This window comes from Erinaceus europaeus, chromosome 21, assembly GCF_950295315.1.
Source record: "Erinaceus europaeus chromosome 21, mEriEur2.1, whole genome shotgun sequence".
In the NCBI taxonomy this organism is placed as follows: Eukaryota; Metazoa; Chordata; class Mammalia; order Eulipotyphla; family Erinaceidae; genus Erinaceus; species Erinaceus europaeus.
The window spans coordinates 28643536-28670726 of NC_080182.1; the positions used below are offsets into that span (position 1 = coordinate 28643536).

Genomic DNA, 27191 nt, shown 5'->3' on the forward strand with positions numbered 1-27191 from the left:
GGGTTCTGCGGCCATCACCAGGCTGTGGCTGCACTGACCAGTTCTGGTGGATAGACAGATGGCATGGGGCTGGCATGGGAGCGTGAGGAGCTCTGCCCAGCTGGGCTGTGAGCTCATGGGGCCTGTGGCCTTTGAAATGCAAATGGCCATTCATTGACTTACTCAAAAGACCCCAAGCTGCCTCTGAGTGAGCCAGGGAATTCAGATGAGCGAGACACAGCGTTGCCTGTGCTAGAGGAGCTGGGAAGTTCCTGAAGTTGCCAGCTGGAAGGCCGGCATTTCCTCTTGGTTCTGAGGCGGTGACCCCGCAGCAAAACTAGCCCGCCCGGCCGGCTCGGTCGGCAGTGGATGCATCGGTGAACACCAGGTGGCGCTGTGTTCCCAGCGCCAGGTCGCCGCTGCCATTCCCGTGCTTTCTCTGGCAGACCCTAGCGGACCACATGTGACCCTCGCCTTTTTTTCTGTTTGAATGGGACTCCCAGATCTCTCGAGTGGGGCCTCTGAAATGCCCTTCCAGCAGGCCCCCTTCTCTGCAGTGATGATTCCCTGTGTATGCAGCTCAGGTCGGGCGTTCCCAGCAAGGGACAAACAGCCGTTCACAGAGCCAGGGGCTTCCGTGGTTCCCAGGCCCCTCTGGCAGTGTCCCAAGAGCTCACTGGCCCTGTGGCGAGGCTGCTTCTCCTTCAGCCTCTCCAGCTTCATCTGCAGACTGACCGCTTTGATTATTTTTTCAGCGCGGGACTCGCAAAGGCCTTCTCCTCAGGGCTTCGCCGACTGACCTGTTGGTGTCTCAAAGCAGCTTCTTGTGTGGTAGAGTTTCTGTTAGAGCCGGGGGGAGAGAAGGACTGAGCCATGCGTGCTGAGTGAGGGTAGAGACCAGGACTTGGAAGCAGAGAGCCTGCACAGGATGAGGGAGGACTGGCCTCTGAGGCTCCATTTTCTCAAGAGTAGGACAAGAGGACACGGAGGTTGCCCTCCAAGGTGTGCGACGCATTTCCCTGGGACGTGCATTTTGGCGAGAGGAGAGAGAGGGAGAGAGGGAGGCAGGCCAGAGCGCTGCTCAGCCCTGGCGCACATGCTGAGGAGGGAGCCCGAGGCCTTTGGCATATGCAAGTCCTGTGCTCTGCCTGTGGATTGCCAGGTTTGGGCAAGTCAGGCCGGGAATTAACACCAGGGTTATTTCAGGACCTCCAAACTTGTTTTCATCATCTTTCAAGATAAGAAGTTCAGCAGAAGAGATCACTAACTGTGTGCAGGAGAGCAATTCAGAATATTTCCAGCCGGCTTTGCCAAGAGCCAGGGTGTTACCCTGCTGTTCGCCGTGGCCATGATGCAACCTTGAGCAGGTCCCGCCCTGGCTCCCTGGCCGCAGTGATTGCAGCGTGCCCGCCCGGTGCCCACGGGCTTCATTAGGAGCGATTAAGTCCTGGTAATCACAAGGGCGGGTCGTTCACCTCCCTCCCCTGCCAGAGGTTCGTGTGTTACAAACATTCCCTTAGGAAGAGAGGTGGGAGACCTGAGGTTCTTAACTGGTTTAGAAAAACGATCCTTGTGCTGCGTAGTCCAGTGCTGTGTGGTGAGCGAAAGATACAGAGGAGAAACCACACTTGGGGGTAGTTCTGGCCTCCTAAGAGGATTTTGCCACTGCACACGTGTCTTCGGTCAGAGACCCTGCTGGGAGTCACCTGTGCTTGCCCAGGCGAGGCCAGTGGGCCCTGTCTCTGGCCAAGGAGGGAGGAACCTTGGCCGCAGAGGCGACCGTTCAGATTTGGGGGCTCTTTGTGTGAACTTGTGGGCCCTCCCCTGTTCACAAACTCGGAAGCACCTTGGTGGTTTCAAAAGCTGCAGGCAGGAGGGAGCAGTGACCCTCAAGCCGGGTTCTCAGCCCCGGCTCTTCTCCAGAGAGAGAGAGAGATGTCCATTTATTTCCTCCCCTGGACCAGCCGAATCCAGTCCTGGCTCCTGGGCTGAGTAGCTCGTGTGCTAGTTACTAAGTTCTCCAGGTGAGTCTGCTGCTCAGTGACAGTCAGAAGCTCGTGCGCCAGGGAAACAAGAAGCTCGGTCCAGCTCAGGGTCCACGCGAATCCTCTGTGAGCTGGGATCCGCCACTAGCTCACCTCACTGGTGATGAAGAAGGATGTCCCTGGCTAGTCTTGGTGCTACCATGTCAAGACTCAGACATCTTTCTTTCAGTAGTCATTTTTCTTTTCTTTTTTTTTTTTTCCCTCCAGGGTTATTGCTGGGCCTAGGTGCCTGCACCACGAATCCACCGCTCCTGGAGGCCATTTTTTTTCTTTTTGTTGCCCTTACCGCTCTATTGTCATTGTGGTCATTACCACTGTTGGCATTGATGTCGTTGTTGTTGGATAGGAAAGAGAGAAATTGAGAGAGGAGGGAAAGGCAGAGGGGGGAAAGAAAGACACCTGCAGACCTGCTTCACCGCCAGTGAGGCGGCCCCCTTGCAGGTGAGGAGCCGAGGGCTCAAACCGGGATCCCCACGCTGGTCCCTGCACTTAACACCATGTGTGCTTCACCCGCTGCACTATCGCCTGACCCCGTTTGTAATTTTTTTTTCATTTTTTTATATATTCCCTTTTGTTGCCCTTGTTGTTTTATTGTTGTAGTTATTATTGTTGTTGTTATTCATGTTGTTGTTGGATAGGACAGAGAGAAATGGACAGAGGGGAAGAGAAAGACAGACACCTGCAGACCTGCTTCAGCACCTGTGTAAGCGACTCCCCTGCAGGTGGGGAGCCGGGGGCTCAAACTGGGATCCTTTTGACAGTCCTTGCACTTTGCATCACATGTACTTAACCCACTGCGCTACTGCCTGACTCCCCCGTTTGTAATTTTTTAAGATATTATTTATCAATGAGAAAGATGGGGAGAGGGAAAAAAACAGGCATCACTCTGGTACATGTGCTGCCGGGGATTGAACTCAGGACCTCATGCTTGAGCGTCCAGTGCTTTAGCCTCTGTGCCACCTCTCAAGCCACTTAATTTGTATTTTTTATTGATCATTTTTGTTTGTTTGTTTGTTTTTTTAATGAGAGAGAGCACTGGGGACCTCTTGCTGAGAGTCCTGTGTCTGGTCTGTGTCCCCCACCCTGGGGTGCTGGCACCTGCTGGAGCAATTCGTGTTACAGTGGTCTGGGGGAGGTGAGAGGAGACGGCCACCCTGAACGTCGCCCCTCGTGTGAGCACGTTCGGCACTGTGGTCTCCATGAAGCTTTGTGACGGTTCCTTGGTGCACATCTTGCTTTCCCCTTTACAGACAGGCTCCAGCGCTGAGCAGTCAGGTGACACCACCAGCACACACACACACACACACACACATACACACACACCCGCCCACACTCTCTTACTAAGCACCTGAGCTGGTGCCCAGAACTGCGATCCTGCTGTATGTCGGCAAAGTCAGGGAGCATCTCTCTTTATCACAAATGCGTCACAACTTTGCCAGCGACTTCTTTTCTTTCTTCTCATCTCAGGTTCACAAACAGCTCAGCCTACAGGACGAGCTGTTCAGATCCCGTGTGAGCCATAGTTCAGCTGTGCTTTGAAGGAGGCTGGAGAATGCCTTTGTAGCCCGGAATTGTTGATAAAGAACAATGAGCTTATAAAAAATACTCAATTTCCAGGGGTCAGATGGTGGGGCACGCACCTGATTGAGTACACACATTACCACTGTACAAGGACCCAGGTTCGAGCTCCCAGTTTCTGCCTGCAGGGGGAAGTGTCACGAGCAGTGAAGCAGGTCTGCAGGTCTCCCTCTCCCTCTCTATCTTCCCTTCCCCTCTTAATTTTTCTCTGTCCTAAGAAAGAAGAAAAGGTTTTTTTAATTATTGCCATCACAATTGTCATTGGGGATCGGTGCCAGCACTGTGAATCCACCCCTTCCCATGGCTATTTTTCCCCCCTCCCTTTTTAAAAAAAATTTAAAAAATATTTATTTTCCCTTTTGTTGCCCTTGTTTTTTATTGTTGTCATAGTTATTGTTGTTGTTATTGATGTCATTGTTGGATAGGACAGAGAGAAATGGAGAGAGGAGGAGAGAAAGACAGACACCTGCAGACCTGCTCCACCACCTGTGAAGCGACTCCCCTGCAGGTGGGGAGCCGGGGGCTTGAACTGGGATCCTTACTCCATTTCTTGTGCTTTGCGCCACCTGCGCTTAACCCGCTGCGCTACCGCCCAGCTCCCTTTTCCCTTTCTTTTTCTACTTTATTAGATAGGACAGAGAAATTGAAAAGGAAAGGGAAGCCAGAGAGGGAGAAAGGAGAGACAGCTGAGGTCAGCCCTGCTGCACTGCTCCTGGAGCTTCTCCCGTGGGTGAAGGTGGGGGGCTGGGATCCAAAACTTCGCACATGACAGCATGTGTGCTCGACCGGACGCACCACCACCCACCCCTCTATGGAAGAAAATCTAAAAAATAAATAGCAAATGTTGGGGGGGGGGACCCAGTTGAGCGCACATAGTACCCTGCACAAGGACCAGGTTCAGGCCCCTGGTCCCCACCTGCGGGGGTCGGGGGGACTTCATGAGCTGTGAAGCAGGTGTCTCTCTGTCTCTGTCTCCTTCCCCCTCTTAATTTCTCTGTCCTGTCAAATAAAAAAAATAAAATAAAAGGAGGGAGTTGGGCAGTAGCACAGCAGGTTAAGTGCACATGGCACAAAGTGCAAGAACCAGTGTAAGGATCCCAGTTCAAGCCTCCAAGCCCCAGCGATAGATAACCCTGGTGGCAATAAATAAATAAACATAATTTCTTCCCAAATATTTATTTATGCCCTTTTGTTGTCCTTGTTGTTTTATTGTTGTAGTTATTATTGTTGCTGTTACTGATGTCGTTGCTGTATAGGACAGAGAAATGGAGAGAGGAGGGGAAGACAGAGAGGGCGAGAGAAAGATAGACACCCGCAGACCTGCTTCACCGCCTGTGAAGCAACTTCCCTGCAGGTGGGGAGCTGGGGACTCGAACCAGGATCCTTATACCGGTCCTTGCACTTGGCGCCACCTGTGCTTAACCTGATGTGCTACCGCCCGACTCCCAAAAACCGTAATTTTTTTAACTACTAAATCCCTCTCAGGCTATTTGTCCCATGAGGACCTGTCTTTTACAAAGCCTGTGGTATTTCTTCATCTGAGGGAAACCTACGTTTCATTTTCTTTCCTGTGTTGTGGCTTCTCTGGTTTTGACATGAAGCAGGAGACTGGACTTGTTCTCAGACAGTGACCATTCCACGCCCGGGGTCTCCGGGGCAGCCCCTGTGCGTGTGTGAGCCCAGAGGTGGGTGGGGCCCTACTTCTGGGGAGGGGGTTTCACCCGCATGTTCTGCTCTTTTCAGGTGAAAATCCTAGCAATGAATGAGAATGTCATTCTTAGGTCAGCCCTGGACAGAAACCTGACGAGTGCCGTGACTGCTGCCTTCCTCATGCTCCCGGAGAGCTTCTCGGAAGAGGAGCTCTTCCTAGAGATCGCGGGACTCTCCTACGCAGGTCAGTGCAGACCGGGGCTGGATGGGGGCGGGGGCAGGGGGCACACCTGCAGCTCCAGCAGAAGCAGGAACAGTCCTCTTTGGGACCCACCATTTCCTGTGTGGGCGGCAACAGGACCCCCAGACAGAGCCTCTTCCCCAGGTCCGACACTTGACCGCATTGGCTTTTTCCTTCTCTCTCTGTATCTGCTGTTGCCTAACTTCATTGCGCCTCAGAACCCCCTCCAGAAGGCTGGGAAGGGGCACAGCTGGCATGCCAGGGGCGCTGGCCTCCGTCCCTGTACTGAGATGCTCCTGTCTCTCTTTCTCCTCTTTTTTTTTTTTTTTACTTTTTCATTATCTTTTATTTATTTATTTATTGGATAGAGACAGTCAGAAATTGAGAGGGAGAGAGACAGAGAGACACCTGCAGCCCTGCGTCACCACTCTTGAAGCTTTCCCCCTGCAGATGGGGACCAGGGGCTTGAACCTGGGTCCTTGCACACTGTAATAATGTATGCGCTTAACCAGCTGCGCCACCGCTTGGCCCCTCTCCTAACTGAAATAAGTAATGGAATGACAAAATTAGAAACAAAAGCCCGACAAGTGACTTTTTTGGGCCTGGAGTGGGACCCCAGCCTTCGGGTTTGTATCAGCTTTGCTGAGCCATGACCCTGGGGCCTCTCTGCAGAAGCCCCACATCCCCTGTGTTTTTCTCGGCTGTTGGAGAGCGAGTCACTATACCAGTTCCCTGTGGGCCGCAGCCTTTAGCGGTTTCCTAGATAACACTGCCCAGGCATGCAGGACACAGAACAGTGGCCCCAGTTGTTGTATTGACAGGCCAGCTGTGTTCCCGACGGTGAGCCAGCCAGCATCCTTCACACCTCTCTCTGTGATGGCACCACCCCGCCTGGGGCTCAAACACTGGACTTGGTCGCTGTGTCTCTTGCGTGCCTTGGTCGACGTGCCCTCGGTCTTTCTCTGTCACTCGTGACATTGCTCTGGCTGGCTGGCTGGCTTGGTTTTGTTTCTTGAGGTCTACAGACTAGCCGGGCTTTCCCTGCCTTTCTGAGCTACGCTCTCTCCCTGCAAGTGTGGGAGACCTTGAGGCCGCGTGTATGTACCGCTCCTCTCCGCGCTCCCTCCTGCCTTGGCCGCTGTGGAACCTGCCATCGCTCCGATGGATGCCGATGGAATGGCCTCTTCCCGCATGAGGAGCAGGGACGTGTGATGCTAAGCTCTCCCAGCTGTCTGCTCTGCCATCCCCATGGCAGGTGGGGTGTACAGCCACACACGTGCGAGGGTCCTGAGTCCAAGCCTCAGTGATGCTCTGCTGCTCCTTTGCTCTTAACATGTTAGCTCCAAGACGTTGGCTCCCAGTAGAGCAAGGACCTGGGTTCAAGCCCCTGTGCCCTGCCTGCAGGGGAGAATCTTCATGAGTAGGGGAGCAGGGCTGCGGGTGTCTCGCCCCAGGAAATATGGGGCTATGCAGGCACTAGGCCTCGGTGACAACTAACCCCACTGGTGGGGAAGCAGCACCCTGTCCTGTACACCCACTCTGCTCCTTAGAGATGCCGGGGTGCCTCTGTGTATATTCCTCCTGTCTGCTTCATACACAGAGGAGCCGTGTAAAATTCCATGTGTAAACAAAGTCTGCTACATTTAAAAAAAAATTGAAAATAGCTTAGGACAAATAAATAACTTAAGTACTTAATCCTGTCGTAAATAAACTGCCTCTTTCCCAACTCTTAAGAACGAGTCGAGGATTTCCATGTTCAGCATGTTGCAGACATAGTCGACTCGGTTCCTAAGTACTGGTACAGATCAAGGTTCCATGGAAATGCAGTGGTGAGGGGACCTTCACCTCTTCTCCCAACCCCAGAGCGGAAGTGAAGCTCAGTGATCAAGAGCACGAAGTCCAGCTAGCAGACTGTGACTTCAAAGCCCCTAACTGAAGCTTCTCCCTGAGAAACTGGCTCTGTTACTAGGACAAGCTTCTGCTCTTCGGCATTAAGGCTGACTGACTGCCCTGGGGTCGGCATGCACCCGCATTATTGCTGAGGGAGGCTGGAAAGGAGGAGGAGGGGGAGGGAGGCCCGGGAAGTGCTCTCTTAGAAGTCAGCAGTGACCAGGAAAGAGAGGAAAGCCAGGGGAGTGCCTGGGACATGCTGGCGAATGTACGTAAAATGACTGCCCTGCAGTCACGGTGCTGCTGTGGTGTTTCTCCCACCCCTTACAGAGAGCTGACCAGAGAGCCCTCAGGGACTTTACCTTCATACTCTTCCAGTCACTGTGAGTCACTGGCTGTCTTTAGAAACAAGACTTAGGAGAAAGGCAGGGGGTGGGAGAGAACTGGCCTGCCGAAGGGAGGGGCGGGCAGGTGGTGGGAGCCGAGCCCTCAGCTGGTCATGGGGGACAGCCTCTGTGCGCAGGCTCACAAGCAGCCCTCGGCGGGCTTCCACCCTGAGAACACAACAGCAGCTGTGCTGTTGGCTGCTGTGCAGACAAGGAAGCAGAGGCCCAGAGAGGTTGCCGCTTTGAAGTCATGGTCTGCTAGCTGGACTTCGTGATCACTGAGCTCTTGATCACTGAGCTTCACTTCTGCTCTGGGATTGGGAGAAGAGGTGAAGCTCAGGCTGGGCAGGGCACTGGACACAAAGTTGAAGAGAGATTGGCACAGCCAGTAGAGTGCAGGACTTACACATAGGACAGTGCTCTGGTTTCCCTCCATCTCATGTGGGATGATCTCAGATAATAAACCCCAGGGCCGGGTGATGGCACACCTACTTAAGTGCTCTGTACTAAGTGCGAGGACCCGGGTTCAAGTCCCTGGTCCCCACCTGCAGGGGGAAAGCTTCACGAGTGGTGGAACAGGGCCGCAGGTGTCTCTCTCTCTCTCTCTCTCTCTCTCTCTCTCTCTCTCTATCTTCCCCTTCCCTCTCAATTTCTCCAATAATAAATTTAAATTTTTTTTAAAAAAAAATAGTTTAAATCTATGTATTATTTAGAATAATAACATTAGTCTGTGACGTTTGGTGAAAGTCAAGGGCAGGTGGCATCAGGGAAGTATCGTAAAGCTGGTGGCCTGGGTACAAACCTTCGCTACCCTGTTAATTAAATTTCTGTCTTTGGGCACGTTTCCTGGTTCCTTGTGACTTTATGTCTGACGGAAATTTTCCTGCAGATCAAATTACATCATGACGGTAAACTGCTGCCCTTGTGGGTTTTTTTTTTATTGTCATTGTTGTAGCTATTGTTGTTGATGTCATTGCTGTTGAATAGGACAGAGAGAAATGGAGAGAGGAGGGGAAGACAGAGAGGAGGAGAGAAAGATAGACACCTGCAGACCTGCTTCACCGCCTGTGAAGCAAACCCCCTACAGGTGGGGAGCCGGGGCTCAAACCAGGATCCTTACCAGTCCTTGAGCTTTGGGCCACGTGCGCTCAACCCACTGTGCTACTGCCTGACTCCCTGTAAACTGCTTAGTTAGAGCCTGGCCCATAGCAAAGAGTCGGCAAGGGCCAGCCATCACCATCACAAAGACAGTGCTGCTTCTAAGAGCAGAGCCCGGAAGGGGCAGAGCTGCAGTGCTGCCTGCAGAGGCGCCGAGACTTTCTGAGCCTTGGTTTTCTCTCTCCTTCTTTGTAGAGAAGGGCCATGGCATACCCTGTAAGGTACACACGTTACCATGCGGGAGGACCCAAGTTCAAGCCCCTGCGCCCCACCTGTGGGGGGGTGGACAGTGCTGTGGTGTCTCTCTTTCCCTTCTGTTGGCTTGTGGGGGAAGTCCTGACGCACCTCTGCATAGAAAACCAGGAAGAATACGTCACGACTTTCCCAGCAGCCCACTATCATTTTTGTCAGGAAAAAAAAAAAAAAGCTGGTGCAGAGAGATGGCGGGCGGGTCCATCTGGGCAGGTGATGGTCCACAGAATGAGAAAACACCTCGCCTTCGTTAGGAGGTGTTGCTGAGCCAGATGCCTCAGTAAGTGTTCACACACTGGTGCGCACACAAGTAGCCGTCATCAGCGCGAATTCAGCCACTTTTACGCAGTGCCTGTTTCGCCCTCAAAGGTGCTCTCTCCTCCTGTGCTTTGGTGTCCTGACTCCTTCCTCGCTACTGGAGCTTCATGAAGCCTGTGTGATCACACTGCTCCCGAGGACCTGCCCCCCACCATGTGCCTGTGTGTCCCACCCCACCCCCCGGTTTTCCCAGCTAAAAACAGGAGAGACTAGAATAGAATAAATAAATAGAGGAGTCGGGCGGTAGCACAGCGGGTTAAGTGCAGGTGGCGCAAAGCGCAAGGACTGGCCTAAGGATCCCGGTTCAAGCCCCCGGCTCCCCACCTACAGGGGAGTCGCTTCACAGGCAGTGAAGCAGGTCTGCAGGTGTCTGTCTTTCTCTCCCCCTCTCTGTCTTCCCCTCCTCTCTCCATTTCTCTCTGTCCTATCCAACAACAATGGCAACAATAATAATTACAACAATAAAATAACAAGGGCAACAAAAGGGAATAAATAAATAAAATAAATCAAAGGAAAATAATAAAATTAAAAAATTTTAAAGAATAAATAAATTGAAGAATAGAATAAATAAATAATTTTTTAAAAAACCGTAAACAGGAGAGGAGAGGAGAGGAGAGGAGAGGGGTCGAGGGGTGGTGCTGGCTGAGCACTGGGAAGAGCCAGGCCTGTTTCCGGGGCTGGGTTGTGCTCTCTTCCTTTGTCTGCACAGCTGTGATCGACCACACGCACACGCACACGCACATGCCAGGGTTTAGTGTGGGACTCTCCCCTTGTGTGAAGACAGCTTCTTCCGTGCCAGGCAGCCCGTCTCCGAGTAGCAGCAGTCAGACGGGGTGGAGAGTGGGCCCGGAAACCATTTCTGAGGGTTCTCTCCTGTGTCTCCCCCGGCTGCTCTCACTCCACCGTGGCAGGTCCATCCTTTGGAACCTACCTAGAGACCCAGCAGATTTCACTCCTCACCAGAGTCCATTCTGTTGAGTATCTGGAAAGATACTCAACAGAACAAACCGATGGTCGGCCCTCGGAGAGTGCTTGGCAGGGAGCCACTGTGGTACTCTCCTCTGGCAGAAGCCGTGTGACCTGAGTTTGTGGTCACAGTGCCCCCTCCACCCTGAGAAGCGACCTCACTGGGTGACACATGATGGTGTCCCCGTATCCCGAGGGTTCCACAGCAGCTGTGGCAGCTGTCTCCACGTGCCACCTCCCTGCTCCTCAGACGGCTTTCTGCCGGTCCAGCAAAACATCCTACCTCACCAGGCCTCTCCGGCGGGCAGCCTCATGTACCAGCTGCTTCAGGACAGCCCGGTGGATGCGGCCCAGCTCCCCCGCATTTCCCCGTGACCGCCGCTGGCACGGGCCCGCCACACACGCCACCTTTGTGTCGTGAGCTACTGCGTCCTTCAGAGTGATCGGCTCAGCAGCTCAGCCTTGAACTCCCCCCTTCTGCCAGGAAGCCGCTTCCAGGCCTGTCGCCAGGGTCACCGTCGTCTTGCTGGGTGGGGCCTCCACCAGCCACAGCCCTAGAGCTTAGCGCCTTCACAAGCGAGTGCCCCAGAAGGGCGCCTGCAGCTGCCCTCTCCACGGGCAGGGCTTCCGCACGGGAGAAATGGAAATAGCGGCCTCCTTGGTGGTGGTGGCCGGCTGCGGCTGGGTAGCTCTTTTCGCTGGCATGGTCTGAGAGACTGTCCCCCATACAAGCATCTGCTTTCCTTGAGAAAGGTGGTCGTCTTTCTCTCTAGCTTTGTACTTTTGGTTTCAAACGCACTTGCCTTCCGACTGCTCCTGATGGATGACGTGTGCCCTTTCATGGTCATTTCTATTTACTTTTGACTTCATTTTGGTTTATGAGCCTACCAGTGATTCCGAAGGACAGTCTGTCACCTCAGGGTGCGTCCCCAACCACTGCTTCCACCACAGCACCAAGATCCTCCCACCAGAGTCCACTGGACCCCATCGCCACTCTACCAAAAAACAAAACAAAAGAAGTCCTCTGCTGACTTCAGTTGTCTTCACCGGCTCTCCTTGTTTTCTTCCTTTGTTTGGACACTCCTGATATGTGAGGTCTTTTTTTTTTTTTTTTTTTTTTTGTAATGTTTTTATTTTAATGGGAGATAAGAGAGAAAGATCAACCAGAGCCCTGCTCAGCTCGGGCTGACAGCGGTGCTGGGAATTGAACTTGGGACTTTGGGGCCTCCAGCAGGAGAGTCATTATGTCTCCCCAGCTAGGAGGGCTTTTACATAAGGCCCTTTAGGGTTTCTTGTGGGTCTGTTTTAGTGGTGATATCTAGCTTTTCTCCAAAGCTGTCGTTCCTCCAGACCTCATGACAGCAGGATGAAGTACTCTTGGTGGGTGGAGGCCTTTTCCATTCCTTAACGTAGACTGTGCCCTCCCTGCCTGGCCTTTCTGGCCTCGAGAGCTTCTCTGGAGCCGCCCTGCAGGGCCTGTGGAATTTCCGCTCCAGCCTCGAGAGCTTTTCTAGAGCCCTCAGCTGCTGGCCCTGTGGAATTTCCCCTCCAGCTGGTGCTTGAGTGTTTGCCAGCAGCCTTCAGCGGCTCCTCTGCCCTCGAGCTGTGTCATTTTTTTTCTTGGAGTCCCCCCTGGACATGGGAGTCTCCCTTTCCCTTCGGGGAAATTCTCGGCTGCTATCCATCAGGTGTGAATTCTGTCTCAGTCACATCCCTGTGGTGTGGCCTGTCCTCTTGCTGCCTCTGAAGCTCGCTTACTGGCTCGGTTCCTTTTGCCTTCCCTTCCCGCCTGCCCCCTCCCCGTCTCCTGCAGGTGTTCAGCTCTGCTCTGCCCTTCAGTTCAGCGCTGCACTCTGCATTCCTCCACTGCTGCTGGGAGTTGTGCTGTGGCTGCCTGCACCCTTTCTCTGAGCTCCCGACAGTTCTAGTGTGGCCTGAGCGCTCAAGTCTACCGGAAAGCTTTTGCAGCTGTCGAATTTGGGCTTTTTTTTTTCTGCCCACCGTCTTGGGCCTCAGTTGCAGGCGATTGGCTTTGTCCTCCCTTGACACCTGGTTCTTCCTGACCAAGGGCCACAGAGGGTGAGACAGTGAAGGGATAGGGGCAGAGGGTGCCAGGGCCCTAACTGAGCTGGGGATGGAGGCGGTGGCCAGGGGGCTGGGAGGCAGCTGGGTGCTAAGCACCCATCTCTTGTCTTTGTTGGGAAAGTCTGTGTCCTCACCTCTTGTCCAGCTGAGCTCCATGCTGGTCTCTGTGCTGTCATTATCTTGTTGGTGGCAGGAGGAAGCAGGATTTGCCAGTCTGCCACCATCGTGGCTAGAAATCTTTGTGGGGGGAGTCGGGCGGTAGCGCAGCGGGTTAAGCGCAGGTGGCGCAAAGCGCAAGAACCGGCAGAAGAAACGCGGTTCGAGCCCCCGGCTCCCCACCTGCAGGTGAGTCGCTTCACAGGCGGTGTAGCAGGTCTGCAGGTGTCTGTCTTTCTCTCCCCTTCTCTGTCTTCCCCTCCTCTCTCCATTTCTCTCTGTCCTCTTCAACAACAAACGGCATCAATAACAACAATAATAACTACAACAACAACGAAAAACAAGGGCAACAAAAGGGAAAATAAATAAATATTTTTTTAAAAAAGAAATCTTTGTGGGATTGATTTAATATGATACCAGAGGATACACCGGGGCCCTTGAGCACATGAGGAAGCACTGACCCACTCGGTGCCCACTTTTCTAAAATTTTAGTGGGGGAGTGCCATCGGAGGAGCTCCCTTTGACTTAACCATAGTGCTCCTGCCCGTGGCCCTAAAGCTCAAGCCCAGAAGGCGTGCGCCCTGCCCACTGAGCCAGCTCCCAGGCTTCTCCGGGGAGTGTTTGGGAGGGGAGAAGCTCTAGCCATGGCGGGGTTAGTGCAGGGCCGGTGTGGGGATTCCCCGTGCAAACATGTCTTCGCTTGGCTTGAAGGTGACTTCCGGATGGTGATTGGCGAGGACAAGACCAAAGTGCTGAACATTGTGAAGCCCAACGTAGCCCACTTCCGTGAGCTGTACGGCAGCATCCTTCAGGAGAACCCCCAGGTGGTGTATAAGGCCCAGCAAGGCAGGCTGGAGGTAAGTAAGAGAAGAGAGCGTTCTCACTCGGCCAGTGAGGGTGGGAGGCCGGAGCCCGGCTGTCGCTTGGGTGCTGCACTCAGGCGGGTGCCTGCATGGTGTCGGTCGATCTGTCTGTGAAAGACGCGTGGACACTCTACAGGAACATAAAGTCTGCAGTGGCTCTCTGTCAAAACAAAACCCTGTGCTGTCTTGGTTAGAGGTGATGCAGAGACGGGGAGCAAGGGCTTGTGGGAAATGGTGGCCACAGGTGGCCACAGACCTCGGGGTGGTTGAAGCAGGAGGGAGCGTCTGCAGGGTGCGGCTCTCCCGTGAAAGGCGGGAGGACTTGGAGGGGGACAGTGAAGGTTAGAGGAGTGTGACCAGCAACATAGCATTTATATGTTCTTTTAATTTTTTATTATTATCTTGATTTACTTACTGGGTAGAGATGACCAGAAATCAAAAGGAGAGGGGGAGATAGAGAAGGAGAGAGGCAGAGAGATATCTACAGCCCTGCGTCACCACTCGCAAAGCTCTCCCCCTGCTGGAGGTCAAAAAGCTTTGTTTGAGAGTGTGGCAGGAAGGCAGAGCCAGCCCAGCACATGCGCCGGGGACAGAGCTGGCGGCCCAGGCTGCTCTCTCTCCCTGTGAGCTGTCTCCCAGCCCCTTAAAATAATGTTATTGGGAGTCGGGCGGTAGTGCAGCGGGTTAAGCGCAGGTGGTGCAAAGTACAAGGACCAGAGTAAGGATTCGGGTTCGAGCCCCCAGCTCTCCACCTGCAGGGGAGTCGCTTCTCAAGCAGTGAAGCAGGTCTGCAAGTGTCTGTCTTTCTCTCCCTCTCTCTGTCTTCCCCTCCTCTCTCCATTTCTCTCTGTCCTGTCCAACAACAACAGTAATAACTACAACAATAGAAAAAGGGCAACAAAAGGGAAAAATTAATACATTTTTTTTAATTTAATAAAAATAAATGTTAAATTAAAAATGGAGGAGGGGCCAGTGAAATGGCTCCCCTGGTAAGGCATCTGCTGTGTGCATAACCCCCCAGGGCAGCGCAGGAGAGCTCTGCAGCACTGGGGTGGGTGGCTCTCCGACTGAAACGGTCAGCCCAGATTGCAAGCCTCCAGCAAGCCAGAGAAGCAGAAAAGGGCAAGAATTGGCCATTGTAAGGAGGAACTTAGAGTTTGAGGAGTCTGAATACCCTGCCTTTAGTTTCAGAAAGCAGAGTGTCCTAAGCACACTGCTTGGTCCTCAGTGCAAATCCATGAGTGTGTGATGTCAAAGCAAAGCCCTGTGGATTCTCACAAGCATTCAGATCACATTCCAGAACATCTTTTTTTCCCCTCAGATAGATAAAAGCCCAGAAGGACAATTCACTCAGCTAATGACATTGCCCAAAACACTGCAGCAGCGGATAAACAAGATCATGGACCCTCCAGGGAAGAACCGAGACGTGGAAGAGACGTTATTCCAGCTGGCTCACGACCCTGACTGCGGAGAGGTGGTGCGGCTAGGTAAAGTGGTGTGGTGAGCTTCTGCTGAGGAAGTGCCGGCCAGCTCTGAGCCAGAGATATTTGCCTTAGTATAGTGAGATGGGAAGAGTCCCGTGAGGTGGGAGAGAGTCCAGTGAGGTGGGCAGAGTCCCGTGAGGTGGGAGAGAGTCCAGTGAGGTGGGGAGAGTCCACTGAAGTGGGGGAGAGTCCAGTGAGGTGGGGAGAGTCCACTGAAGTGGGGCAGAGTCCAGTGAGGTGGGCAGAGTCCAGTGAGGTGGGGGAGAGTCCAGTGAGGTGGAAAGAGTCCAGTTAGGTGGGGGAGAGAGTCCAGTGAGGTGGGGGAGAGAGTCCAGTGAGGTGGGGGAGAGTCCAGTGAGGTGGAGAGAGTCCAGTGAGGTGGAGAGAGTCCAGTGAGGTGGAGAGAGTCCAGTTAGGTGGGGGAGAGAGTCCAGTGAGGTGGGGGAGAGAGTTCAGTGAGGTGGGAGAGAGTCCAGTGAGGTGGGAGGGAGAGTCCAGTGAGGTGGGGGAGAGAGTCCAGTGAGGTGGAGAGAGTCCAGTGAGGTGGGAGAGAGTCCAGTGAGGTGGAAAGAGTCCAGTTAGGTGGGGGAGAGAGTCCAGTGAGGTGGAGAGAGTCCAGTGAGGTGGAGAGAGTCCAGTTAGGTGGGGGAGAGAGTCCAGTGAGGTGGGGGAGAGAGTTCAGTGAGGTGGGAGAGAGTCCAGTGAGTGGGTGAGGAGTTCCTGAAGGAGGAAAGCACCACTGAGCTGGAGTTCCCCACTGTGGATCTCACTTCTGGGGAGCAGGGGAAGTCCTGCTGACTTCAGGCTCCTGTGCCCTGAGTCACTGGCATTGGTGGAGACGGTGTTTCTTAGGGGCCAGAGAGCAGAGCTTCTAGCAGTTCTTGCCAAGCCAAGCTGTGTTCTTCTTGGTAGTCTGAGAAGGAAAGAGCCTGGTGATAGTCCTGGTGCTTTGAGGATGTCAGGCTTCATGCTGGCTGCCAGGCCCTGAGCCCAGCAGGCTCCCTCCCCCTCTCCCCAGGCCTTATCTTCAGATTCCCCCCCCCCCCCCCCTTGGAAGCACTGATCGTAATTTACAAAGTTAGTCAGGAAAGGAAGAATCATGGGCCTGAGAGCGGCTCCTTCCCTCCGCTGCACTGGGCTCCCGGGTGCGGGCTCCCTGGTGCATGGGACACGGGTCCTGGTGATGGCGGCCCGGAGCTGCATGCGTACACACGCACGTGCTCCCAGGGCCCTGCCCCGCGCCACAGGGGGGGTGTTTGTCACTAGTCTCTTGCTGTTGTCTTGACCCATCTCTGGTCCAGTGTGAGCGCCATGGCCTTTGGGGGGCAGGCAGGATACTGAGACGTCCTCTGTGTGGCCTCCCAGTGAGTGGTGGGCTCAAGTCATAAGGTGAGGAAGTGACTCTCTGGGGAAGCGTGAGGCCCAGGCTGCAGGCCAGTGAGCACAGTGGCCCCGAGGGTCACCTCGCCCCCAGGTCTGTGCCCCCACAGTGGGCCGCCTGTCTTCTGCCGTTCCGTCTTCATTCCCTTTTCACTGTCGCTGTGACCAGGGCAGAGGGAGGACCTAGAAGCTCGGGGGTCACCAGAAAGAATATTCCAGGCTGAGGAGACAGCACAGTGGTCATGCGGACAGCTTTCCTGCCTGAGGCCCTGAGGCCCCAGGTTCAATCCCCAGCACCACCACCAGCCAGAGCTGAGCAGGGCTCTGGGTAAATAAATTATATGTATTTGATTTCAGGTGTCGAGATTGCATGAGTGACTAACCTCTGACTTCTGGCTTCTTTGTTTGCACTTCTCACAGGACTGGCAGCCATCGTGAGGCCTTCGAGCATGAAACAGAGCACCAAAGGCATTTTTACTGCTGGTAAGACCCTGGGGACCTCCCACTCAACCTGTGGCCTGGGCAGCCCACTCAGGTGGACAGTGTGCTCAAGTCCTGGCAGTGCAGCCTGCCGGCTAGACAGGACACAATGTCTCTGCAGGGGGTGGGGTGTGCAGTGTGTGCTGACGGGATGCAGTCTGTGCTGACGGGGAATGCAGTGTCTGCTGATGGGATGCAGTGTGTGCTGACGGGATGCAGTCTGTGCTGACGGGGAATGCAGTGTCTTGCTGATGGGATGCAGTGTGTGTTGATGGGATGCAGTGTGTGCTGACGGGGATGCAGTGTGTGCTGATGGGAGATGCAGTGTGTGCTGATGGGAGCAGTGTGTGCTGACAGGATGCAGTGTGTGCTGACGGGAGATGCAGTGTGTGCTGACGGGGGAGCATTGTGTGCTGATGGGGGATGCAGTGTCTGCTGACGGGGGAGCAGTGTGTGCTGACGGGGCAGCAGTGTGTGCTGACGGGGGATGCAGTGTGTGCTGACAGGGGAGCAGTGTGTGCTGACGGGGGATGCAGTGTCTGCTGACGGGGGAGCAGTGTGTGCTGACGGGGGATGCAGTGTCTGCTGACGGGGGATGCAGCGTGTGCTGACGGGGGATGCAGTGTGTGCTGACGGAGGATGCATTTGTGCTGATGGGGGGATGCGGTGTCTGCTGACGGGGAGCAGTGTCTGCTGACGGGGGATGCAGTGTCTGCTGACAGGGGAGCAGTGTGTGCTGACGGGAATGCAGTGTCTGCTGACGGGGGATGCAGTGTCTGCTGATGGGGGGGTGCAGTGTGTGCTGGCGGGGGATGCAGTGTGTGCTGGCGGGGATGCAGCGTGTGCTGATGGGGATGCAGTGTCTGCTGATGGGGATGCAGTGTCTGCTGACGGGGGTGCAGTGTGTGCTGATGGGGATGCAGTGTGTGCTGATGGGGATGCAGTGTCTGCTGACGTGGGTGCAGTGTGTGCTGATGGGGATGCAGTGTGTGCTGACGGGAGATGCAGTGTCTGCTGACGGGGGAGCAGTGTGTGCTGACAGGATGCAGTGTGTGCTGACAGGGAAGCAGTGTGTGCTGACAGGATGCAGTGTGTGCTGACAGGGGAGCAGTGTGTGCTGACAGGATGCAGTGTGTGCTGACGGGGATGCAGTGTGTGCTGATGGGAGATGCTGTGTCTGCTGACGGGAGCAGTTTGTGCTGACAGGATGCAGTGTGTGCTGACGGGAGATGCAGTGTGTGCTGATGGGGGATGCAGTGTGTGCTGACGGGGGAGCAGTGTGTGCTGACGGGGGAGCAGTGTGTGCTGACGGGGGATGCAGTGTCTGCTGACGGGGGATGCAGTGTGTGCTGACGGGGGATGCAGTGTCTGTTGACGGGGGATGCAGTGTCTGCTGACGGGGGAGCAGTGTCTGCTGACGGGGGATGCAGTGTCTGCTGATGGGGGAGCAGTGTCTGCTGATGGGGGATGCAGTGTGTGCTGACGGGGGATGCAGTGTGTGCTGACGGGGTATGCAGTGTTTGCTGACGGGGGGATGCAGTGTGTGCTGGCGGGGGATGCAGTGTGTGCTGGCGGGGATGCAGTGTGTGCTGACGGGGGATGCAGTGTCTGCTGACGGGGGATGCATTTGTGCTGATGGGGGGATGCAGTGTTTGCTGACGGGGAGCAGTGTCTGCTGACTGGGGATGTGCTGTCTCTGGGTAGAGAGAGCCAGATCACCTTCCAAAGTAGCTTTTTTTTTTTTTTAGATTTTATTTATTTAGTCATGAAAAAGATAGTAGGAAAGAAAGAACCAGCCATCACTCTGGTACATGTGCTGCTGGGGATCGAACTCAGGACCTCATGCTTGAGAGACTAGTGCCTTAGCCACTGCGCCACCTCTTGGACCACCCAAAGTAGCTTTTAATCAATTTCCGGTCCCACAAGCAGCGAGCCGGAGTCCTTGCTTCTCCTATCCTCTCAGACACTCAGTGTGATCGAGTGACTGACTTTTCTCTGGGGTCTCCCATGCCAGCCCTGCTGGGCATGGCACCAGCCTGCCACTGGGCAGAGGCAGGTGGAGACAGACCAGCAAGGCAGAGGGGGAGCTGGTACAGGGCGCCCTGTTCCCAGCCTGGTTGGCCTGGGCTGGGGTTGCTCCCGGGGTGGGGGTAGAGAGCACATTGGTTATGCAAAGAGACTCATGCCCGAGGCTCCAAATTCCAGGTTCAGTCCTATCCACCGCCATAAGCCAGAGCTGAGCAGTGCTCTGGTAGAGAGAGAGATGCAACTTGGGCCAGGCGGTAGTGCACCAGGTTAAGCACACATAGTACTGATTACAGGGACCCAGGTAAGGATCCCGGTTCGAGTCCCCAGCTCCCCACCTGCAGAGGGGACACTTCACAAGCAGTGAAGCAGGGCTGCAGGTGTCTCTCTGTCTCTCTTCCTCTGTATCCCCCCTCCTTTCTCAGTTTCTCTCTGCTCTATTGAATACAATGGAAAAAATGGCCACCAGGAGCTATGGATGCGTAGTGTCGGCAGCGAGTCCCAGAGATTACCCTGAAGGCAATTTTTTTAAAAAGCAAAGGAAAGGGAAGGAAAAAAATAAAAAGAAAGGAAAGGAAAGAAAAGAAAAGCTCTGAGGCTGTAGTTCCGGGGCTGGAGATGCGGCTGCCGCTCCCCAAGTGAGGAGGCTGAGGGAGAAGGCCTGCCACTTCTGAACCCCGGACTGCGTCTCCCTCCACGGGCCTGTCTGCTCAGTCAGAAGGACTCTGGGGGCCAGTGCCTGTGAGCTCAACTGAGTTAGCAGGACAGTCAAGTCTGCACCCGGATGTTGTTAAAATTTTCCGGAAGGCTCTGGCCGGGCTGGCTTGCTTCACGCCGGGTAACAGAGACGTGGAGACAACGGCTGGGCAGGGAAGCTGTATTTCTTTATTCAGGAACAACGATTCATAAACTAAGACAAACTAACTAATCACCAAACAGAACTCCGCTGTCTCTTTGCGGCGGCACAAGCACTCTCCCTTACTCTCGAACTCAGGAACCGTCTCTTACTCTGGAACTCAGGAACCCAGGAACTCTGTCTCTCTGGCACTCTCTCTTACTCGGAAACCCTGAAACTCTCGAACTCAGGAACTCAGGAACTCTGTCACACTCGAACTCAGGAACCCTCTCTCAGGGTTCCTTTGGGCGGGGCCAAGCAGGCCCACGAAATTAACAGGACTCATCCAATTCTCTTGGGGGGGGGGAGGGCTAGAACAAACCAATGTAAAGCATACGACAATTCCCCCTTTTCTTTTTAACTAAATGACTATAGTATCAAGGGTGTGGGGTGAACAGAAACATATATAACAAAAACCAGCATGTTGCCAAGGGAAGGCCTGAGGGGGCCATATCTGAAAAAAAAACATTTGTCTCTGGGGGGCTACTTGCCTCGACGGGCAATTGCATGGGGGTGGGAAACAGCCTAGAGTCCCACAGGCAGCTGGCTGCAACTTACTTACTATGAAACAAAACTTGTTATTAGCATATCTACTGCAGGATCTAACGTTTTTAATAGAGAAGGAATTTGAGACTTTTACATATCAACAACGTCTTTTAACCTTTTGTTACACCCATTCAAGATGGAGACACACCCTAGGTGTGGGCCGGAGAGGAAACCTCAGGCATGAGAATAATTAGCATAGCCATTGTGCGATCTACCATTTCTAATAGAGAAGGTAGTGTTTTACATATCAACAAGTCTATTTAACCTTTTGTTTAGACCAACTTAGTTAAAATATATTGATTGTTAACTAATTTTTACCTCAGACTTTAAATGTAAGTTAATTTTTATCTTTATGAGAATTACGTTGAAAACCTTTTTCATTTAACTTTGACTAGTAAGAATTTAGCCTTAAAGCTACTGTTTACTAAACTTTAAACATACACATAAACATGGTCATTAATACACAAGGAGAGAAATCTTTGTTACGAAGACATGTCATTTTAAACACGAATTTAAATCTGTACTGTCTTAGTTGTTGGGGGGGGTCACCATTCGGAGGTGGCTTCCCGTGTAGCTCCACTTCTAGGAATTGCAGGTTGCGATCTCTGCACAAATCTCTGCGTACTCCAGCTTGTCTGCCTTCAGACCGGACCGGCGGCTGGAGATCTCGTGTGCCCAGTTTCGGCAGGGAGCCCGGGGGTCCGGGAGGCCCGGGATGGTTCCAGAATTCATAGAAAGAGGGCAGGCAGGCCATCTTTGCAGAAGGCATGGGCCTAGGTGCCCAGGGGTGGCGGCCATAATGGGCCGCCGCGGCCCTGCCCCATGGCCCTGCCATGTCTGCTGCCCTGTTCGCAGTGGCCAAGCAGCGTGGAGGGATCACGCGTCCAGTGCCCTGCGCCACACGGTGGAGAGCCGGCTCCTGTGGGCTGGCCTCGGGCTCTTGCATGTTGGCCTCGGGCTCTTGTGTGTTGGCATAGGGCTCCAGCATGTTGGCATTGGGCTCCTGGGGCTTTTGTGTGCTGGCGTAGGCCTCCTGCGGGCTGCGGGGCTGTGGGGCTGCGGGCACAGTGCGCGGGGTTGTCTGGGCGCAGCCGGCTGGCTGGCTGTTTAACCAGGTGGAAACGGCAGCTACATGCCTCGCCTCCCGCCCGCTGGCTCTTTCCGCTGGCTGTTCTGAGTTCGCCCGAGCAAGTGGAAACCACAGAGTGGTCCAGAGATAAATGTTCCAGAAACAGCAAAACAGTCTCGTGAAGAAAGAGCAGAGGCCTTTGGAGATCTCTTCACAAGCAGAAGAGAAGGCCATAGTGCATAGGTAGCCAAATTGTCTTTACTTATCTGAGAGATGCGCAGGTCAGGTCCCTGTTCGGGCGCCATTTGTTGTTAAAATTTTCCAGAAGGCTCTGGCCGGGCTGGCTTGCTTCATGCCGGGGAACAGAGACACGGAGACAACGGCTGGGCAGGGCAGCTGTATTTCTTTATTCAGGAACAACGATTCATAAACTAAGACAAACTAATCACCAAACAGAACTCCGCTGTCTCTTTGCGGCGGCACAAGCACTCTCCCTTACTCTCGAACTCAGGAACCGTCTCTTACTCTGGAACTCAGGAACCCAGGAACTCTGTCTCTCTGGCACTCTCTCTTACTCGGAAACCCTGAAACTCTCGAACTCAGGAACTCAGGAACTCTGTCACACTCGAACTCAGGAACCCTCTCTCAGGGTTCCTTTGGGCGGGGCCAAGCAGGCCCGCGAAATTAACAGGACTCATCCAATTCTCTTGGGGGGGGGAGGGCTAGAACAAACCAATGTAAAGCATACGACACCCGGAAGGCCTGCAGGTCTTTCCAGGAACGAATGACCTCCCTGCAGGCCTCTTAGGACTCGTGCTTCCGTTTCCTGGGCCAAGGCATCCATCGGAGCTCTGAGCAGTCGTAAGGGTGTTTCTAAGGGTGTTTCTGTGAGTGTGCCGGGCCCGTGCACCTGAGGGCTCCAAGAGTCACTCTTCTGCCTCAGACGAGGTTTTTCTGTGGGTGACTCTGAGCACGGTTAGGAATCCAATTGGAAGAGTGTTTGGGGACTTGGTGAGTTTTGTTGTTTTGTTTTTCTCTCCTCAAGACCTGAGGGAATGATGGGAAGGTAGAGAATGACCTCTCTCTCCACCTCATGTTGCTTCTTGGGGAAACTCTTTGGAACCAGCATCTGAAGCCCCCTGGATTCCCGGTCCCCTGCATGTCATGCTGCTCCCGTCTTGAGTCACACGGATGCGGCAGGAAGCTGACAGCAGGGCAACCTTGCGCCTGCCTCCAAAGCCGGCCGTGACTTTAGCCTTTAGTCAGGGCAGCTCTAGGTGGGAAGAGACTCCTGCAGCTCTGCATCCCGGGGCAGGGGCGAAAGACGGTTCCTAGAACACACCGGCTCTTTTGATTGATTGATTGATCCATCCATCCCCAGGGGCTCGGTGCCTTGCTGGGGCTTGGTGACTGCACTACGAATCCACTGCTCCTAATGGCCATTTTTTCCATTTCTTACTGTACAGGACAGAGAGGAGGGGAAAAGAGAGAGAAAGAGAGACACTTGCAGACCTGCTTCACCGCCTGTGAAGCTTCCCCCCCACAGGTGGGGAGCCGGGAGCTGGAACCCGAATCCTTATGAGGGTCCATGCGCTTTACTGTGTGTGGGTCACCCGGCCTTCCCGAGACACATTCCAGACGCAGACTTACTAGACCACAGAGATGATCCGCTCTGGGTAAGGGGTGCTCAGGGGTCTCTGGGCTCAGTAGACGCTTTTTTAGGGTTCACAGTGTGAAGCCAGACACACAGCTGTGTGCACCCCGGGGCGCTGAGTCACGGCCCAGGGGAGATGCAGCCTGATGAGTGAGCTCAGCTCAACTGCAGACACCCTGCCACAGACTCCCTGGGGCTCCCACCTGATGACATCAAAGGCAGAGGTCACCACAGTGGGAACTTACCTTCTCTCCCTCCCTCTCTCTCTCTCCCTCTCTCTCCCTCTCTCCTTCTCTCCCCACCTCTCTCTCTCCCTCCCCCCCTCCTCTCTCTCTCTCCCTCTCCCTCTCCCTCTCTCTCTCCCTTTCTCTCCCTCTCTCTCTCCCTCTTTCTCTCCCTCCCTCTCTGTCCCTCTCTCCCCCCCCTCCCTCTCCCTCTCTGTCCCTCTCTTCACCCTCTCTCTCTCCCACTCCCTCTCTGTCCCTCTCTCCCCCCCCCTCCCTCTCCCTCTCTGTCCCTCTCTCACCCTCTCTCTCTCTTATTGCAGTACTTCACTGACTAAATAAATATTTTTAGGTCTTCCTGGTAGTAGGGAAATTCTCCCTCTGTGCAGAAAAGCAGACAAATGGCGAATCTGGCGACTTCCCAGAAAATGGCCACGCTTGTGTGCCCGTCAGTGCTCAGACGGGGGCAGTAGCAAGCCCTGCTGTGCCCAGGACCCGGGTGCCCACTGGAGCCCAGAGGGGGGTGTGGTGTGTTCCTTTCTGTTAAATCCTCGCGCTGGTCTCTCTCTTCCCCAGAGGGTTTCCACGTGGGCGTTTTTGTTGGGCAGATGAAGGAAGGCCTCTCTTCAGCTCCCTCATGGGAGGGGCTGCCCGTGGTGGTGTCTGGGGAGTTCACCTGCCCTGAGTTCTTACTCCGCCGTCTCCCGCGGCACTAGAGGTAGAGCAGCAGGTGGAGCGCTGGACTTGTGACTTTGAGTCTCGGGTTCGGGGCCAGACGCTGACTGTGCTCGGGTGACCCCCATTCTCTCCCTCTCTCATAGACAGGTAAGTCTGAGGGCAAGGGAGACAGCATCATGGTCATGTTAAGAAGACTTCCGTGCCTGAGGCTCCAGAGTCCAGGTTCGATCTCCAGCACCACCGTCAGCCAGAGCTGAGCAGGGCTCAGGTAATAAAATAAAAAATTGAGTAAATAGAAGGAAGGAAAGGAAAAGAGAGAGAGAGAGAAAACGGAATTTTTTATATTTATTTATTTTCCCTTTTGTTGCCCTTATTTTTTTAAATTTATTTCTTTATTGGGGAATTAATGTTTTCCATTCAACAGTGAATACAACAGTTTGTACATGCATAACATTCCCCAGTTTCCCATTTAACAATACAACCCCCACTATGTCATTCATCATCCTTCATGGAGCCCCTTATTTTTTATTATTGTTGTAATTGATGTCATTGTTGTTGGATAGGACAGAGAGAAATGGAGAGACGAAGGGAAGACAGAGAGGGGGAGAGAGAGACAGACACCTGCAGACCTGCTTCACTGCCTGTGAAGCGACTCCCCTGCAGGTGGGGAGCTGGGGGCTCGAACCGGGATTCTTAGTTGGTCCCTGCGCTTAGCGCAACCTGTGCTTAACCCGCTACACTACCACCCGACTCCCAAGATTTATTTATTTATTTTCCCTTTTGCCCTTGTTTTCATTGTTGTAGTTATTGTTATTGATGTCATCATTGTTGGATAGGACAGAGAGAGATGTAGAGAAGAGAGGAAGACAGAGGGGGAGAGAAAGATAGACACCTGCAGACCTGCTTCACCACCTGTGAAGCGACTCCCCTGCAGGTGGGGAGCCGGGGGCTCGAACTGGGATCCCTATGCCAGTCCTTGCGCTTTGCGCCACATGCGCTTAACCTGCTGCGCTACCGCCCAGCTCCCTTAAGATTTTTTTTTTTTTAACATTCATTATTTCCTTAATGAATAGAGACAAACTGAAAGGAGGGAGAGAGAGAGTGACAGAGAGAGAGAAAGAGGCACCTGCAGCCCTGCTTCACCATTCATGAAGCTTCCCCTGCAGGTGGGGAATAGAAGCTTGAACCCAGGTCCTTGTGCACTGTAATGTGAGCGCTTAACCGTGTGCGGCACCACCTGGCTTCAAAAAATATTTTTTAAGGACCATGTCGCTGTCACCTGCTGAATCTCTGCTTTTTACTGCCCTGTCTCCCTGTGATCCGACAGCCCTGGCCCACCACATGCGGCCCCCGCGTGCACACAGCCCACTTCCCGTCTCGGACTGACCCGGGAGCCCGGGGCTGTAGCCCTGTCAGAGATCCCACCCAGAGGAGGGCACCGAGGCCCAGAGAGGGAGCCACACTGAACTGTGGCCCTGCTGGGACTGGAACCCGAGTCTCTGGGCTCCTGCGCCGATAGCTACAGGCTTCCCCTGGCTGAACTGCGCGAGGCAGACACCGGTGCAAGGTTTCTGTCCACCGGAGCCTTGAGTGGCTGCTCTGTGTCTGCCCCCAACGCACCTCCACGGGCCCGAGGGCTCTTCTCAGGGCAGCCGCGCCCCCGCTCTGTGATTCATAGCCCGTCTGACTGCTCGCGGCCGCCTGCCAGGGTACTGCCACGGGGTCGGAGCACCTTACGTAAGAGGCTTCCGGCCTCAGCACCAGCGGGGAGGTTTACCAAAGCAGAGGTCGGGGAGAAGCGAAAAGGGATGGAGACGGAGGAGGAGGGCCCTGCTTCCCCACAGGGCTGTCAGCTCGCGGGCCTGTGCCCTCCCTCCCGCACCCGTGCCCACACCCTGCCCGCACCCCTGCCTGCACCCCTACCCCACCCTCAGCAGCCTCCCCAGGCTCCTCAGAGGAGACAGCTGACAGACCAGCCCTGTGTTTCCAAGAGCTCACTCAGCACAGGGAGAAATCCGCCACCAGCCCGGGTCCTGGGTGCTCACCAGGCTGCACCAGGGATACAGTTTGTTGCCAGGCCACACCCTGAACTCGATGCCATCCTCACCCTGAGCACCGTGTGCCGATCAGTCCTTCATGGCCTGATCCCCCACGCACATGCACACGCAAGCCTCATGGGCACTTGTGATCAGTCACCTGTGGGTACTTAGCACAAGAGTGCTTGAAGGGCCCTCATCTCCCAGAGCTTGCTGAGCACTGTGCCCAATGGCAGGCCACAGGGACAGGTAGGGACAGGAGGTGAGGGCAATGTCCCCAGAGCCAGGCTGCACATGAAGCGAGCCTGGGATGGCCCTTCGGGGGAGAGCTCAGGGACTCGTCTGCAGAGGAAGGTGACAGCTGGCCTTTGTGCTGGGACAGTTCTGGGGTGGATGGGACGGGACGGAACGCGGGGCTTGGGACCTCAGTGGGGTGGGGTTCCCACCGGCCCACAGTCTGGTCCGTGACCTTGTGGCCTGCTCCTCCCTTCAGAAGAGCTCCCAGGCCAAGGCTGCCCACGCACTGGGACCCCAGGCCCTCGGATGCCGGAAGATCCCACTCTGCACTCCGCCAGCCCACCCCACCCCCCCGGCTCCCCTGCAGGGACAAGCCTCAGAGCAGAAAACCCAGGGGATCTGGGGGCCCCACCTGCAGGTCTGAGGTTCAGTCCACCGGAGCCGAGTGGAGCCTGGTGGGAAGAAGGTAGATCGTGCATCTGCTCAGGAGACCCCGAGCTTCTCACCGTCTCCTCTCTCTCTCTCTCTCTCTCTCTCTCTCTCTCTCTCTCTCTCTCGCAGGTGTGAAGAAATCACTGATTTACAGCTCCCTGAAGCTTCACAGAATGTGGAGAGGATGGCTGAGGGAAACATCCTGACGCCGCTTGCTTTTGTATCGCTATGTACAGACAATAAACTGAAGCCTTTTTCACAGAACAGCATCTGCTCCCTCTGACCCTTGCACACTCAGTACCATGCACAAAGACCTGGGTTCAAGTCCCCGCTCCCCACCTGCGGGGAGTGGGGTGCTTCTCAAGTGGTGAAGCAGGTCTGCAGGTTTCTTCCTCTCCTGCTCTATCTCCCCCTCCTCTCTCGAGTTCTCTCTGTTCTGTCCAATAAAAATAGAAAGCGGGGAGGCCACCAGGAGTAGTGGATT

At 54.4% G+C, this 27191-nt stretch overlaps 1 protein-coding gene across 8 annotated transcripts in view; it reads left to right on the top strand.

Annotated features, from left to right (window-relative positions):
- Positions 1 to 26971, top strand: part of TAMM41 (TAM41 mitochondrial translocator assembly and maintenance homolog) — a 37136-nt gene extending 10165 nt beyond the window's left edge. Inside the window, exons 4-10 of one of the 8 annotated variants that reach the window (XM_060180689.1) lie at positions 5346 to 5496; positions 13416 to 13561; positions 14889 to 15054; positions 16601 to 16759; positions 16852 to 16914; positions 24146 to 24270; positions 26837 to 26971. In XM_060180689.1, the coding sequence (XP_060036672.1) occupies positions 5346 to 5496; positions 13416 to 13561; positions 14889 to 15054; positions 16601 to 16704 (567 nt within the window). In that variant the 3' untranslated portion in view covers positions 16705 to 16759; positions 16852 to 16914; positions 24146 to 24270; positions 26837 to 26971. The remainder of the gene's footprint in view (positions 1 to 5345; positions 5497 to 13415; positions 13562 to 14888; positions 15055 to 16600; positions 16760 to 16851; positions 16915 to 24145; positions 24271 to 26836) is intronic. The other 7 variants (XM_060180688.1, XM_060180691.1, XM_060180694.1 and 4 more) reach the window with 7 other exon arrangements.
- Positions 26972 to 27191: the final 220 nt, after the last annotated feature.